The sequence below is a fragment of the Pagrus pagrus genome, assembly GCF_965226575.1.
Source record: "Pagrus pagrus genome assembly, chromosome: 9".
Lineage (NCBI taxonomy): Eukaryota > Metazoa > Chordata > Actinopteri > Spariformes > Sparidae > Pagrus > Pagrus pagrus.
In genome coordinates, this window is record NC_140193.1 from 16,175,553 (window position 1) to 16,193,589 (window position 18,037).

The 18,037-nt window shown below is 41.8% G+C and overlaps 1 protein-coding gene across 3 annotated transcripts in view; it reads right to left on the reverse strand.

The window, feature by feature from the left end:
* Window positions 1-17,999, reverse strand: part of cobll1b (cordon-bleu WH2 repeat protein-like 1b) — a 29,282-nt gene extending 11,283 nt beyond the window's left edge. Inside the window, exons 1-3 of one of the 3 annotated variants that reach the window (XM_084362110.1) lie at window positions 17,597-17,999; window positions 17,284-17,364; window positions 337-525 (exon numbers count right to left, since the gene is read on the reverse strand). In XM_084362110.1, coding sequence (XP_084218236.1) covers window positions 337-525; window positions 17,284-17,364; window positions 17,597-17,637 — 311 coding nt within the window. In that variant the 5' untranslated portion in view covers window positions 17,638-17,999. Of the gene's footprint in view, window positions 1-336; window positions 526-7,938; window positions 8,022-17,283; window positions 17,365-17,596 lie in introns of those variants that run through there. The other 2 variants (XM_084362111.1, XM_084362112.1) reach the window with 2 other exon arrangements.
* Between the last annotated feature and the right edge of the window lie 38 nt (window positions 18,000-18,037).

The following is an 18,037-nucleotide window of genomic DNA, read 5'->3' on the forward strand; positions in this document are numbered from 1 at the left end:
TCGTGCAACACTAAGCAGTGTGACTAAACAGTAACATCAGCTAGGAAGGGGTTGAATGCTAAAGTTGGTTGTTGTAAGCTAACAGGTCATCAAATATGTTGTTTTAACTTGAAATATGGCTCCAGATTTTCACTATCCATTGTCTTTACAGTTGCAGATCAATCAGTAATCGGTGAATGGATTACAACTTGCCTCTTCCACAATGAAGTAATATAAGTTTGGCAGCTTGCAAAGCTATGCTTTCAAAGTAGCTTCCCCAACACTGGTGAAGCTTAAAATCAAGCTTCACACATCATGATTAAGAGACACAGTCAGATACAGTGGTCTAAACTGTACCTTCCATGGACTGTGGTCATCTTTTCCTCCCCGCCAGGCAGAATCACAACCAGAGAGAGGTCTTTATCGATAAGGTTCTCCTTCTGGTCCATGGTTAAATGAGGGTTTCCTGGGTACCACTGGGAGAAACCTGGGGAATCCAGCTTCTTTAGTCCAGGCGGGGATGGTGCTTTGCTTTTGGTCGACACCCTGTAGTTGGACAAAAGCGTGTAAATTATTCTCAGAGTTGCTTCAGCTTTGGCACAGGCAGACAAATGAAGACTTTAGAGATTGAGTGGGATTGGTGTACTCTTGCATGCTTGTGTGGACATTTTCAGAAATATCAGTGTATTGTTTCTGCTATCTCAGACAATAATCTGATTGAAACGCAAAGTGCACCGGACAGCATGAAAGGAATCCTTTCTTCCTCAGGTTTTAGACAGCAGTGAGGCTATTACATGAAAGCGAGCTCAAGTCCACTTTGCAAACAAGTCACAAGACAACCCAGTGGACAGATTTACTCATTGAGCCTGAAGAAATGGCTCCGAATGGACAGACATGTGAGAGAGACTGATAATAAGACGCGAGATAAAGAGCACAGATTCTGTAGCTGCAGACGCTGTGTTTTATAGTGTCATTAAATGTCTTTCTTTTTAGCGTAGAGGCAACACCCATGTATTAGTAGACATGACTTGGTGAGCTAGGATTTTTAATTTCAGTGTGACTGACTTTGACAAACACCTTTAAGTTTTGACGTGCGCTTTTGAGTGTTTGTCCAGGCCTTACATTCCTAGAAACTGTGTCAATACAGTGTGGGAGAGAGCAGTGGCAATCATGTGAGATAAACAAACGCAACAGGTCAGGTAAAATCATTCACTGAAAACTTCATATGCCACTGACTTAATTCACACTAAGATTTTCTGCCATTAAATCTGTGATGCTAATTACACCTTTCTCATAATGCATCCGGAAGGTGGTGATAAAAACCTGCCGTCTGTAAACAGGGAGAAAAAAACTGATTAGATCTGAACACAGTCATGATTACAGGGTGTTAAGACTTGCTGTAACACATGTTGTTGTGTGTTACCATGAGCTCCGAAGCTGCAGTTACGTTAACAAGCCAAAGTAAACACAAGAAAGATCACGTCAAGTCAACAGAGGTCTCACTATTGTACTGCAACTCCATCTAGTTGTTCAGTGTTCCAGGGAATCGATAACTTTAGAGACATTCAAGTGTCACATCAGTCAGTCAGCACATGGGTGAAACAGGGTTTTGCAGACCCAGTGCCTTGACTTATAGCCTGTAAAGTCTCACGTGGGGGCACCGCTTATTCAAACAGAGGAATCCGAGCAATGCAAGGTCACAGGCTCCACGGAGGCACGTCTAGCACAGGATTATTAGTCTTTCTATGGGGGCGGCTGTCCTTAAACACTAGGACTAGGACATATATGAAAACACACACACATACAAACAAGATTCATACTTATATATTGATTAAGAAACACAACAGTGTGCAGATATACTAATCGTGATGTCAAGTTAAAAATTACATCAGAACAATCCCACGAGTTATTACCATGTACTGTACATTACCTAAGATTGAGTATTAGGTGTAATTTTGATGCAAAAGTGTAAACTGGAACATCAGTATGCTGATAATTAATTAGGCTAATAAGAGATGGTAAACATACTGTACTGCCAATGAGACTGTAAGGCCTCATTCAGACCGAATCAGGCAATGTGGCCGTTAGCCATGGTTGTGCCATTTTGTGGCCCACTGTTGTTTTTCTACTAGCATGCAGGTTTTTGTCCACATCAACTGATTAAAAAAAACAAATTTACTTGAAAATAAACCAGGGTGCGATGGATATCATTAAGGTGGGTTTTAAACTGGTGAGCAAGACCAAACGAGTGACTACGTGCTAGCATTTAGCCATGCTACTACTACGCCCACGAATGACCCGTCACACGTAGGGTCCTAGGTTTAGCATGCCAGTCCTACATTTATTGTCCACGGATGAATAAACAACAAAGAGGCCAACAAGTTTGAAAGGAAAAGCTCACACAGACATCTTTTAAGTTTGTTCCTTTAAAAGGAAGCGAGTGTTAAACAAGCTAGCTTCACCCACAGCTTCAGATACCTAACATTTCAGCATGCTATTGCTAAATAAATATTCAGCCCCTAGTGAATATTCAGCCCCTAGTAAGAATATTCAAGAACTGAATTATACCACAACACAATGTATACAAAATTGAACAAGTTATGGTCACTAACAAAACTCTGATCACACTGTTCATCAGCTGAAATGACCAGTGTTGTTTTTGTGACAATAGCCTACGTTACTTGTTTCTATATCGTAGGCAACTGGACTCGTTTCAGTTTCTTGAAAGTTTCACGTCTCATCCGAGAAGCTTCTTCAGTTCTAACTAACTGGAGGGGAGTTGCAGGCTTTAATCCCTGTGTGGGAGTGTCCTTACGTTACAAGATTTTCACGTGAAAAGTGAACAAGTTTAACAACTTCAGACACAGCCTGAGTCACGTCTACAAATGTAAGAAAGATTTTTTTGTCATGCATTATCGTCTGCTATTCCTCAAGCAACTAGATGGAATTTATGTGATCATGAGCCAGTGGACAGCAGACTGTAGGCAGTACAGAGGAGGCTACACAATAATTTGAGAAACTGCAAGAAGAGCTGTGGCAGCAACAGAAGAACAAACAAGCTGTAAGCAGCGGGGCGCAACAGAAACATGCTTGTTTATCTGCTCATCTTTGAGCCAATGGCACCAGTAGCCAGCACGATAAAGCCACATGATCTAGCAAAAACGATAATGAGCAAACCCAAGTACAGTAATAGTTGCCATGACTTGTGAACTGTTTATTTTTGTTGAGTTTGTTTGTCGGTTTGTTCTGTCCTGGTGTGTGAGACAGTAACAACCCTGACGAATAAACAACAAGCCAACGAAAGAAAGACTGTCAGGGATCCCTGGATCAGATTGTTCCTGCTATTGCTAAATCTAAAACATACTCCATTTGTTTGTGTGCAAAGCCTTTCCTAACTTCTGTTAACAACAAGCTAGTTTTAAACTGGTGATTTACTAAATCAGATTTTAGCAAGTAAAACTTTAAGAACATTAAATAGACTTGTGTTAAGTGTAAACATCAAGCTCCTTCCATTCAAAAGCACCCAACTAGTCAAGAAAAAGGCAGCATAGCATCATGAGCTGATACTTTAACTACCAATAACAACAGTTTTAGGCCAAACTAGCCTAAATTAACTGTCTATTTTTTGTAAATATAGATATGCCTTTGCATAATACTCAAACATGGACGACTTTCAGGGTTAATACTAGATATCAAAGCACTTTCATATACTAACTATCATTATTTGGTGATATGGCAGTTAAAAATAAGGAGCCCAAGGCACAAACACTAAATATAGACCTACTACTAAACATAACAATATATATTTAAGACAATCAAAACAACATGGACAATACTTCTTAAGACGTGTTGCCACCACACCAGCACACAGTGACATAGAAATAACTTAAACTGTCAAGAATATTGACTGTAAGCTAAGTAAAATGAAAAAAGAAACATGTGGACGGTACTGAACGCTCATCGTTGCTGCTTAAAAGGACCTACCTTTTAAGCAGCAACGATGAGCGTTCAGAAGAGAGTACAATACAACTCACACTGAGCTGTCTTAACATATCAGGAGACCACAGGGTGCATTTTTGCATTATAATGGCCACTTACCACAGGCAAACAGAGATGCTCTTGTGCAAATCTTAATCCATTTTTAGAAAATTTGCCTGCAGTCACTTCAGGGTCAGTTTCAACAGTGAAAGTTGGTGAGAAGTTACTGATAATGCATGGAGCAGAAGTATTGTTGCTACGGTTACTTGTATTTAGCACCTCTGAACAGAGGCTAAACTGTCCACCAGATCCTTTTTTGGAGGTTTTCTTTTTATAAGATTCAAGATATCCACCATATCTGCATTGTATAAAAATGTGTCATTGGATTTTGTCATTGTTTAATGTGCATTATATTTAAAGCCCCATTTATTAGTAATTTGACACTGACCCTTAATCAAATGATTAATTTGAAAGGAATCACACATAGTGGCCAAGAGAGTTATCACCTACTTATGAAGCAGAGCTCTACAGAGCTTTTTAGTCTATTGTAGCTTATAAAATGTCCTGCATGGTTCTGTCTCATCACTCTCACCAACCTATCCAGTGGCTGCAGGCAGCTGTTTTCAGCACATAATACAAAATAACCCCCCTGCCGATCAGACAGTTAGCAACCAGCTGGTAAAGACTGAAAAACGTGGAGCAAGCAATTGAAATATTTTTCTCAGGAGTTGCTGAAGAGCAGATAGAGCTAGGAGTGAATGATAGACTTAACATTTGTCATGTGGCATGAACACGTTAGCCATAACTACAGTATAAGGTCATGGCTGTCTGTGTGTCTGTCAGCTTGTTTTGGAGTTCATCCAGGATGTAGTATTTTAGGATTCCCATAACATTTACTAAACATGCTCATGCTCCCTACAGGATCTCTGACCATTATGGTGACACATGAACTTGGCTTTAGGATTTTCCACGAGGTGTATCAGATTGGATTTTCTCTTTGTGTATATGTGCGTGCGTGTATAAGCGTACGCTGGTGTGACGCAACACCTGGAGCAAAACTAAATCTGCTCGTGTGTGTTTGTAGCTTTTCTTTGCAAGCGATTTTAACCATCACAAAGTTGTTTTGCGCTCAAACTGCACGCCACATTGAGCAAGATCAACTTGTTCCACTGGAAAACTTCCTCATAGCAGAATTACTGTGATATTTGCTGTTAATATTCGTTGTCCTCACAGGATACAACACTGCAACAACAACTGCATATTGTAACAGGCTGATTTACATAACATTTGCAAAGCACACAGATGGTCCCCAGAGCAGGGCGGTAGTTCCACCCTGGAGCCAAACATTTCATCTTTAGCCTCCTGAACAGTCTAAAAACAGCTAGATTGACAGTATGCTCAATCATACAGTATTATGGGGTGTAACTGTACCACTGTAATTGTAACACTGCTACCTCTGAGGACCAGCAGTGGTGTTTTAGACATTTTTGTCTCGTGAATAATGTCGATGTGTTGAAAACTCTTCCTCTCCCCCAACTGGACAGTTTAGAAGGGTGTAGACAAGTGAGGAAGGGAGTGTTAGATGAATAATAATATACAGATTACACACTGTTGGAGTGGAACCAACAAATATGAGCATGAATGCCACAAATTCTCAGCACATAATATCAACACACAGACTTGTTACAACAGACAGTCACGTTGTGGTCTCTACTGGGTTCAAAGTCCTGATTCTTGGCTGTGGTTGTTTATTTGGCAACGGGATAATGGCATAATCCTTTAGCACTGTGTCCAAAGATTTTCTTTATCCACACATTTTACAAATGCTCCAAAAGTGGACCTTGTAATCAGATTTTGTTCAATTGATACAGCTCTTATGTGATTTTCAAATATTTCACATCGTTCATGCGTGATTTGTATTATTCACACTTTTAAAGCCATTTCAGCAAAACCTTAAAGGAGACACATTGTGTTTGTTTACAGGTTCAGGATTTTATTTATGGTTACTCCTAGAATATGTTTACATGCCTAAGTGCTCAAAAAACATCATTTTTTTTCTCATACTGTCCAGTTCTGCGGCACTGTATCTCCCCTCCGATCTCTTTAAGCTCCTGTTTCTCAGCCTCTTCTGATTGGTCAGCTCACACACCCCTGAGCCAGCACCGCTAACAAGCTAACAACCACTTAGCAGCTGTGCGAAATCAATTTTTATGTGCCAAAACGAGAGATAAGTTATGCAAATGTGTGACTCTGTCACATAGCGTGATTTCACAAAGTCACAGCGTTAAAGGCGGGACTACTGACGAGGCGTTTCATGAGCAGTGTTTTCTGTGGGAGAGTGGAGCTTCTGTTGCTGCGTACTTTGACCTTTTTATCTTTCAAGATCTTTTACATGCACAAAAACCTAAATGAAACACTGAATTAAAGAAAAAAAACAAAAGCATAATCGGTCTCCTTTAAAATACTTCACATCTTCCATACATGACTGGTATTAGGCCAGCAAAACACATTCAGCATCAGCTTTTCAACAGCCAGCACCCTGAACCGCAAGTTCTTCCGAACTTGCCCGCTCTTGTTGATAGAGCTCTTACGATGGAAAAATGCATCATGTGACTTCTGACTGTAAATAGCCCGAATAGAAACAATTACTAAATGAATAAATATGCAAAACATACAGAACAGCCATGCCTCAGGGTCGAGGTCATCCCAGTTTATACAGCTGTGTCATCAGTGATTTTATCAAGACACCTCGAGCAGGTGACGGACACGGACACACAGGCCGGTTTGTGTTTGCCGTCCGCAGGCCTGTGTTTTCTCAGAGGCCCAGGATGTGTCGCTGAATGAGAGGAGACGTGTTGAAGCTTGACTGTGCTGATGCCTCATTCACAGGGTTTCCCTGGGAGGTCTGACGCACACAAACAGGCCCATTCAATACCAGAGGACATGCTCCACAGACGGGATCATCGCAGACCAGCAGGAAATAACAGGCCTGCTGTTGTTGTTGTGCCATTTGTTACGTTTCATCATACGATAATCTTGTGAGCGAATGGCCCCTTCAATAAATACCTCATGCTATGAGTTTGTTGTTGGTTTAACTGCAGCGATCAGCGGGTTCGAGGTGTAAAAACGTTGGCTTCAGCTAAACTTCTACTTAAGAGCCAGACAACGAAATGCTAGTGTAATATCCCGATGCTACTTCTTGTGTAAAAAAAGACAAGTTACAGTTTCTTCTCAAAAACTACATAGTGCCCCTTTAAAGAACAATATCAGCTGGAGTCGACCAGCTCAACAAAGAAATATCCAAATTCCTTACATTCCTTTAAACTTTCTTCCAGCTGGCACGACTTTTACCAGAAACATTTCAGTTATTTCTGTGTATTTTTTCCACCCAGTCCATTAAAATCCCTTCAGGCAAATCCTGAATCAAACCTAGCAGCGGACAGGTGGGAGCAGCCCGGAAAAGAAACCAGATGAGGAACTTTGAATTGAGGTTCTGAGAAGGTGTTGGATTAGCAGATATGCCCACTGTGGTATGTTAGCAGCTGGTGGGTAGCTGCACAGCCCCTTGGGGTTCATGTACAAGGAAACAAACAAGTTTTCACGCTTTCACACAACACCCTGATTATTTTAAGAAACAATTCAACGCTCCAGTGACCAGAGCACTCCCCAAACAGTAGTTCACTCGGCGGCTGCACAGCCAAAATGTACAGGCTCAAACTTGCCACGGTGATGTAAGTCCAACACACCCTGAACTTCAAGTCAAAACACATACACACTCAACAGTCTGAAAAATAACATTTAGGAGACAGAAATACTTTAAAGTGCTCTCCAACACTTTGAGAAGAAGTGAGTGAGAGCAGTGCTGCGCTGTAAAGATAACACCACGAGCATTATATGATGAAGGAAGCAGAAACTTGGAGAGCAGGTGCGACTGACCGGCTTTTCCTCTCAGGTTGCCAACATTTCTTTCCACGCTCTTACCTCTCTCCTCGCTCAAATCATTTCCATTCTGCTGTGTATATCCCATGGGTAGCCAGACGGACTAAACTCTAATCAGCACAGCTTCAAAGGGCCCACCTTAATGCCACGCCCAAGCTGTGACATCAGAAATCTGCCCCCACCCCTCTACCTAAATCCTGTCAGGCCCCTGACAGCGTCTCGGAAAAGCTCCAGCCAACTCTCCCCCCGCGGATATGAGCAGAAAGGTAAGCAGCTTTGCCTCCGTGTGCTGACATGAACCTGTGGGTGGGGCCAGTGGAGCAAGAGTGCACACACTGCAGGCATGTGCTCCCTTCAGGAACTTAGACTAAAAGTACATATGCTGAATTATCAGAGGAGTGAGCCCTCTCTGATGATGTGATCATCAGTGTAAAAGAACAAGGGGACTAATTAGGGACTCATTTCACACCTATTGTCTCCAAACAGCCCCGGCATCCTCCACACTCCTTAATTTAATCAGGTACTTCTCCTTTGTTCGGAAAAACACTGACAACTGTTCAAAACCACACCTTACTCCTGCAGGACTGACTCACTCCTCAATCATGTGGACTTGACGGTTGAGAGTAACCGACAATGATGGCGAAAATAACGTATGACACATCATATATTTAGCAGTGAGCAGTCACACTGAGGAGACACATCTGGATTGTGATGATTTAATCAGTTTTATTATGTCTATTATGGCCTGGCTGACTGATGTTTCCTTTTATGTGTGTGTTTGTGTGTTCATTTGTTTTACATATGGTTGTGTTATGTTCATTTTCTCAGTCTTAGTTAATCTGTTTTGATCTTCTACATTTTATCAAGGAAATACTGTAAATATTTTCTTTCTTTTTATAAATGCTCTGATGACACAAGTAGAGCCCGACCCTGGATTTTGGGCGCCGATACCAACACAGATGTTAGGGAGTAAAATAATTCTGATATAATATATTGTATACATACACACACACACTGGAACTGGAGCAATTTACAGAAATAACAGTGTTCTGCTTTATTTTAAAGGAAAACGCCACAAAGTGAAGTAATGCTGCGCAGATCGGGTCTCGTGGGTAAAGTAACAGACTTACCACTTACGTATTGAGGAAGTGGTTCAGATGATTGATGGCGAAATGTTTTGTGACGTTTTATATTTGTATTGCTGAGGTAGCGATGGCAAAACAATACACTCAGAAATGCTGATGTTTCACATGATATACGATGATTCATATTCACACAGGCTCCAAGTTATTTCATTTAATGGCACTGTCTTCAAAAATGGGTCACAGTCTAGAGCCCTGAATATATATTTACAAAAAATGTTTGCACCCACCCGCAAATATGAGTATCAACAAAGATATGTAGGTAGTTGAGGCAAGGTATTTTGTAGTTTAAGCCAGTTTAAACTGTTTCCATTGTTTCCTTTTGGCGGGCCAACTTTGGCCCCTGGGCTGCACTTTGGACAAGAGTGGTTTAAACTTTAATGTCCAAAATAACATCGGTGCTCTGAAACAAAGAACTTCACTGGGAATTTGATCATTATAAATGACTAAAAAGCATTTTATTTCTGTGAATTGTTCTGTAAAAATCTTTCCATATCAGCGCAAATCAGACAACACATACACCGATATGATACATCTGTGATAAGTCAATAACGGACAATATTATCAGCCAACCGATATGCGTGACTGATATAATACTGTAAAGACCCTCTACATGTTCATGGCAGCAGTCATGGAAAACTGTTAGTAAAAGCCGTCAACAGAGGCCGTCAGCACCTGACAGTTACATGGAGCCGGAGAGAGCGCAGCCTTTGTTAGGTTTTCTGATGCAGCCATTGTTAAATGAGTCAACACTTCACAATGGATTACGTTTTTCAATCTATAACTGGAAAATGTATCATTTCCCCGATGAGCCGAAGAATGACGTGATATTTTTAGCTGCGTGTGTTTGTGTTTTGCAGGTACGATACACACTTTCACTGAAGTGACTTTTTCCTTCTTTGCAGCAGAATTTGCGACCAAGAGTAGGAAGCTGTAAACTTAAAAACTGAAATCATTAGAGATTTTATTTTCTGAATTATGAATGTTGCTTTCTATGATTTGACGCTGGATGTGCTGGATGCTGCGGCTTTGTTCAGCGAACTGTACACCGTCCGGTACGGAAACTATAAATCTCCATTATGACATAAGTGCTCACTTATCAGTATCCTTGCACTTTCACTTAAGAATGTGCGGCCCTTTCTGCAAACACCACCAGGCGATAAGGAGGATAAGTGGTGAATGGAGATGTGAGTGTGTAGGAGCAGAGAGGAGGGGTGGAGTTACGCTGAAGGGGGGATGGAGATGGAGGAGGAGAGGAGGGTGGAGGGGGGTCCCTGAGGAAAGACAAAACACAGGACCAGGGCCACAGCTGGTAATTTGGTGAGAGGTCACTCACAGTAAACACAAGCTTTTTAAAGAGGGTCTGGAAAGGCCATTACTTCATAAGCAGTGTGGGATAGAGCGAGATTAGGGAGAAAAAAGAGCACAGGGACCCTCTGAGAACTTCCCACTTCCTTATGTGTGTCGTTTATTATTCCAGGCAAAACACAAACTTTTTCCCACAGCAGCCTCCAGCAGAGGCCTGGTCAAACTCAGAGTCTCAGAGTGAACATCATTATGAATTATGATTAATATAACCTGGTGACATTACTCCAGCTTTTCAATACAGTATCAGTCTGTCATGATCCGGCTCATTTTCATTCTGTATTATGACTCCCCACGGTGTTCACTCATGCACTTCATGTAGTACTAATACTACTGCAGAGCCAGAGTAAGCTCCCAGGTCTGCCAGCCAGTTAGATAATGAGACTGGAGATTACAACACACGAGGCCCCAAACAGCGGAAGTCACTCTGGTTTGTGAACTGGGGTCTGTTGTGGTACATTAGCCTCAACTTATCTCAGAGCAGCTCAAATATTTTATTCTAAACATCGCACTGAAACAAACCAATGGTTCTGCAGTAGACCATATTCACATGGCGGCCATTGGCCTCTGACATTAGCTCAGGGTGGGAAGGTCAAATGTCATATGTAGGGAGTCTGAGAAGAAGGACTTTGAGCCATAATTCAGTGTCAAACAATATATTTGATAACCCCTCGGCTACCGTTAGGAGCTAACGCCAGCATTCAATCGCTACGGTTCGACAGTGGTTTGTAATATGAAAAGAAAGTCGTTAGTTAATTCTAAAATATCAACAAACATCTGGGATTCATTTATTTAATGTTGTTCGCTAATGGTTTATAAAATAGGCTGTTTTTAGCCTAGTCCCAACATGTTGGCAGTTAACGTTCCTGCAAACCACCAGTGTTTCCCACACATGTGCTTCTCTTTTTTTACTTTACTTTATTTCTTTATCCGTCCAAGAGAACGATGCCATCCGCGATCAATTAACTAGTGGCAACGCTGCCAATCCAACCCATGATATACAAGTCTATGTACGCTTCTGAGCACGACGTTGCCAACATTTATTCTGGCGACTAGGTTGGTTGTTTTATCTTAAAACATGGCCCACAGGAAAATGGCTGAAGAAAGAGCACAACAAAAAGGTGAACTCAGAGTTAGTTTGGGGTTTTCAGTCATTCCCTTCCAGACCTGCACAAAAGCCCTACAGAACAACATGCACAGAGAGAGAGAAGATAAGGTAATGATCACTCTAACCTCCTGTGACTTGACCAAATGTGTGCTTTTTTTTAAAGCAAGACCACCGTTTTGATAAAATAACTTGGTGAGAAAGAAAGCTCCCCCTTGGGTCATAATTATAACTATCACACTGCGTCCTTTCATGTGAAACAATGCGTCATTGTCTGCAGTGGGGCATCTTTCAAAAGGCACGCCAGCATGCTTTCCCTCTTTGGCTGATCACATGAACTGAGGTTTGGGTTTGCAGACAGTAACTCTGGACTGAAACAGGCACATTCTGTGTCTTACTTCACTGCTAATAGTGTAAACAGAATATTCAGTGTTGCACAACCTGCCAGCTTAATTTCATCTAAATGTCACTGAGGGTTACACCCTTTCTCACATACAATCTCGCTGAGGCAAGAACCAAACAACTGTTCGGATTTCTCACTCAGCCTTTGCACCTTTTTTTTCATGTTGTTGTCTCCTGTTCAAAACATATATTATCTTTGGACAAGTTTTATTATCAATGTCAACAAAAAGCAGCACCCAAGAGGTAAGAATTTAATATGAAAAGTGAAATGTTTAACAGAAAGAAGAAGAAATAACTGATTATTATTAACATTATTATTATTATTATTATCATGTCTATGTACTGTGTGGCAAAGATATATCTACTAAAGTTAGCATGCTAACCAACTCGCTCCGGCCTGTCCCAGTCCAAAGCTCCATCCCAGTCCGAACGCCAGCTGCACAGCTAACTGAGCTAAGTCGCTAACAGTAGCCAGAGTTAGCAGCAGTTAGCGGCTACTCTGGTAACAAGCTGCCCCCTATTTGTTGTGTGTGAATGAACAGGTGCCCAATTCTTACATATTGCACCTTTAATGAATCTTTATCGCAAAGAAGCTCTGCTTGCTTTTCATGCTAATACGCACTGTTAGTGTGGCCATCCTCACAGGAAGTGCGATCAGTAAGGTTCAGTACGGCCAGTCAGTCTGCTATTCAGCAAATTTCAAAGCAGAAACTTGTGCCACAGTGTGCAGTATTCACAAACAAGTGGGTGGATACAACAGTATGAACATAATGATATGGTATGCAAAGTGATGGTGCCATCTAGAGAATGATCTCAAGGTGTGCAAGTGTATAACTCTCATTTCACACCTGCCCTCTGCTGTCCTAATAATTAGTTTATGATTTGCCATTTGTTGATAATTGCGAGTCAGCTTGTCAGACCTGTGGTGAAGTCAACCTGTGACTTTTGGATAAACATCTCATCTTACCAAGACAAACACTGATAATGAAGGTCAAGCAAATCACGGCAATTTGTCCCTTTTGTCGCATACAGTGTTTGAATGTTATCGGAGATAAAGTAAAAGTTCCTATTGAGAGCACACAAAGGGCTAATTCATGTGAGGTCAGTCTGAATGTTACACAGGCTGAGAGTGGGAGGCATCCAACTGTTATGCCCTGGAAGAGTGAATAAGAGACACAAAGAGGGGCCGAGACTTCCAGGCTGTTGAGCCAGGCAGGATCCGTGCAGCAAATCCTGCTAAATCAGCTGTTGTGCACAACATTAATATGATACAAATACATTTTCATAACGGAGATGAAAAGAAAAATTCCCTGTAATAATCAACAAACTGGTTCATGATGTTCATGACTGTCCAGTGAGAAGTATTTGCTGGTATTTACGGTCAATGCGTTGGCTCCAGTGTGTTCACAAAGACGACCCATTGTTAGCCATTTTGTCTGTTTTAGCCCTGTGAGGCAGAAAGAGATAAAACGTCAGTATTCAAAAGACACTCTGGCTCATTGCCAGGACCGGCTCGCTGGGCCTTAATGCTGATTTTCCTCCCGTTTTATTACACCTAGTGGGTGGAGATCTGTGAATGACGCCCTTTATCTTTTGCTTTTTGAGCGCAGGAGATCTGAGTGGGCTTCCTGAGGGCAGCATGCTTTAGACTAATGATATATTTTCCTGAGCGGACAAAGCCTCGCTGTCTCTGAGGATAATTATGAGGAGAAAGCGCTGCATTAGGCTGCGGGCACACAAACGCGAAGTGCACACAGGACTCAGTTTTGCTGGTTTGTAGTCAGTTTGAGGGGGTCAGCCACACACACGTCTTTGCTCTTGGATGTGGCTGTGACAAAGTTCAGCAGAGTCGAACTCAAACCCAAAGCCGAGATGTGGCTTTGCCTCGCCACTGGATGCAAACGTTTTTGTTGCCCCTTTGCTAGCATAAAGTAGAAGTGACGCGGAGGTGAAAATTGATTTAACGTCTGTGTGACGGCAGCCTTATGCTTTAGCTTACTCAACGATTCCATCATTAAAGGTGCAATATGTAAGACTATTGTATAAAACGTTCATAAATTAAAATTATTAACAGAGCAATAAAATATAAAAGTGACATTATGTCAAAATATCTATTGAAGTTAGCATACCAGCTGGCCCCTGGCCATTTTGTACCTCGCCAACACAACATCTAAGGTTGACACGTGTACCAAATGTGGCGTATCACTCACATTATCTGCTTATTAGCCAGCTGTCGCAGCATGAAGTGGAGGGGAAGTCGGTGGCAGTACTACACCCAACGAGGCTGCCAAGCAGACGACGAGTTCAAGTCACACAAACATTCCAGCGTTTTTTGTTGCGACCAAAACCGTCTATTTTCGGCGACCGAAACAGGCATTTTAAACCAAACCATGATGCTTTCCTAACCCTAACCAAGTGGTTTTTTTCCGCCTAAATCTAAGCAGAGCATAAGCACAGCACTGTGACAAGAGAGAAATAAAAAAATTCAGTCCAAAACCCAAAGACTCTTCATTTACTATCCTGAATGGCCAAGAAAAGCATCAAATCCTCATGCTTAAGAAGGTGAAACCAGCGAATTTGTTGCATTTTTACGCGACTAATCTTTGCAGCTCTAGTGCTGGATTTTGGTCCGTCCCATTTTAAGTGTGGACAGACCAGACGTATAGTTTTTCAGAAAAGTCAGTGTTAATGCACTCGACTGTCGCCGAGTTTCAACACTCTGCTTCGAGCGTCTACGTCTCACCCGTGCCATAGTTTTCATCTGTAGACTCGTGTGAGCAGCTGTGCCCTTGGACTGCCTGCATTTGGGGAAACAGCTGTGGGGATTCACAATACCTTAACTAATCCCACATTCTGCCCTGAGGAGAGCCAGCCATGTGAGATCATGGTTTAAAGGTGTGTCCAATTAGCGCTGGGGCCAGCTCCATGCAGCTCGCTGTTAGATTGAATATGAATAAATGGGTATTTACAATTAAAAACCACAGTTAAAACAATTTTATTAGGACTTCTACGTGTTAAATACTCCACCCTCTGTCTGTCTTGTGTGTGTGTGTGTGTGTGTGTGTGTGTGTGTGTGTGTGTGTGTGCTATAACAGCCAGCCCAGTGATTCTGGGAGGAGGGTCAGTATTTGGATAACAAATGTAGCGTAGCTTTGGGGGTCACATGAAATCTTCACATATGACTGCATTTAAAAAAAAAAAGAGGGAGATTTATTGGCAAATTTAAGGAGCCACAAATAAGAGCGAGAACATGTGCCTCAGCCCCACACACACCCCGGCAGCTTATAGAAGAGTGCGGTTTACTTTTCCAAATAAGAGTCAAACCACAGAGAGATTTAGGTAGTCTGCTGCTCTCCGCTGCCAGAGAGCGTGGCTGTGCTCCCAGATTACACAATGCTTCTGAAGTATGAATACAAGTCACACCATGAGAGGCTTTTTTTTTCTCCCCCCCCCTTTAAGATGACTGTATATGATGGGCCTGAATGCTATTTTTGAGCAGGGCAGGACTGGAAACTTGGAGTTGGAAAGAAGCATATGTTCAAATTCTCCATCTCACCTCTAATTTAAATCTCAAAAACTCAGCAGATCTCCTCTGAATGCCAAAGGAGTGAAGAAGAAAAGCTCTGGAAACTCACTCCCCTTTTTTAATGATTCCAACCACTGGAATACAAGCAGCTGACATCATCTCCAAGTCCCTGAACCAAAACTGATGGGAAATTCCATCATGTCATATTCCTCGCAGCACTTCTTTTTTTTTTTTACCGTGATTTACTTTGACTCTTGGACATGACCAATCAGTATTTTATAGAATATCACTTTCGAGCCCGGTGAACGCACACATTTCCACAAGGGAAAAAAAAAAAACACAACCACCGGGCTCATCGCTGGAGACAGAGGATGCAGAGTGTTTTGCCTGCAGAATACTTCCCATGACCTCTACATATGGTCAAGGCGATTTCTCAGTAAAACTCGGGAGAGGGCAGGAAATGAGGAGAGTTCAAAGGTTGAAGCGTCTGCAACAACTGGGATGCACTGGGTGAAAGGAATGTTACTTGAAAGTTGGTGTAATGCAGATGCATCATTTTAAAAAGGTGGCACTGGAGTAGAAGATGGTTCCCTGCTAACAACTGTTATTGTCAGCGCCACAATATTAAAGGGGCACTATGTAGCTTTGCAGGAAGAAATTCAAACTCAGAATTTTTATATTTACAATATTAATGAGGTAATAATACAAACATATACTCAGAAATATTTATTTTTTTCCATAACTGAATAAACAAGCTGTTCTCAGAGGAAAGTAAGGTCCCCAGAACACTGTTTGAAGCTAGAAAGGTGGCAGGGTCTGCCACGTATAAACAAAGTTAAACAGTATGAAACTGTGTTGTCCTTTAAGGTCAGTTTGTTTATTCAGTTTGTTTAGACATAAAATATCCATCAATGAAGATCTTTCTCTACTGATGTAAATTTCTTCCCCAAAACTACATAGTGCTCCTTTAAAGGCACATTATGTAAGAACTTGCGTCCTGTTGAATTTATACTCAAAACAAATAGGGGGCAGCGTATCACCACAATAACTAACTGCTGCTAACTGTAGCTAATGTTAGCTAGTTAGCTCAGTTAGCCATGCAGCTAGTGGTTCAGGCTGAAAGCTGAGAGTACCAGGGGAGCACTGAGCTAGCACGGGGGTTTTAGACCTGGACGGGCCGAGGCTAGCTGGTTAGCATGCTAACTTCAGTAGATATCTCTGAAACACATTACAAAGACATCATAAAGTAAACATCTTCACATTCTGTTCATAAAGCTTTCGACTAAAAATTCAAACATCGCACCTTTAATGGCTCGTGAGTGGAGGAACTCCATTTTGGCGGCGTTATGTGTTTTAGACTTTTATGTATCAAACAATGATGTCAGGACTGTGGAGCTTTAGTCAGTTAAAAACACATTTTGACAAAAATACCGTAAAGGTGCACTACGTAGGTTTGGGGAAGACATTTTATTAGAAGAGAAAGATCTTCACAAAGTAAACAAACAAACAAACTGTTTGTTTTCATGACTGAATAAACAAACTGACCTTCGAGGACAATGCAGCTTCATACTGCTTTACTTTGTTTATATTTGGCGGACCCTGCCACCTTTCAAGCTTCACACAGCATTCTGGGGACCTTATTTTCCTCCAGATTTTCCTACATTTTTCAGAGTTTGTATAATCGCCTCATTAATATTGCAAATATTAAGATTGCGAGTTTGAATTTCTTCTCCAAAACTACATAGTGCACCTTTAATTTCCAGTCAGAAACACTTTGCTCTGCTCTTATGAGCCACAGAAGATGCACAGATTTGACAGCTGATAATCCAGATGACAGATGCACATACCTCAGACCAGAGCTCCGTGGATGGGGCAGGGATCCGTGCTCATCCATGACTAAACTCATCGGTTTAACAAACTCCCTCGGACTGGTCCAACAAAAACAAACACAACAATTCATCTTCAACAGTTTGCATACTCAAATATTGTAAAGGCTGCTTTAACCTGCTGCTTTTCAAGTGATGCAAACTGGCAAATACTGAAATATGGGCGAATCCCAGATGAGGTCATCAGTTTTTCGGTCATATGAACCGTTTTTGTTTTTTCTTTTCTGCCTTCAAAGTCTTGACGATTTAAAAGTGTTTACAAATCGCGTCTTACCATGAATGTGGGTGTTTTTCGACGCAGATGTCAACTTCCATCAGCCTTCACAAAGGCGACGTTAGTTTACAGACTCCTACAAACAGATGTTTGGACGAATGATCCATAATTCCGCTCTGAAGTCCTGCGCCTTTTACGCAAACCATCCCAGTGTGGTAAAACCCTGTCTCTCCTCCTTTTCTGAAGCCGCGCAGTGACACATATCTAAACCATCTCGCTCCTGACGCCGTGGACAACTCTGCCAACTTCTCTCTGTGAGCCCAGGAGACGCCGCATCGCAGGAGTGGGGCGTCCCTCAGATCCAGATCACCTTCCCTCCTGGATCCTCAGGAGGGCACAACGACCCCACATCCAAAACTCACATCTCAGGCGAGGACGCACAACACAACCACGCCTTCATAAACAACACAAGCAAATCCATTTTAGTTTGGAAATGAGCTG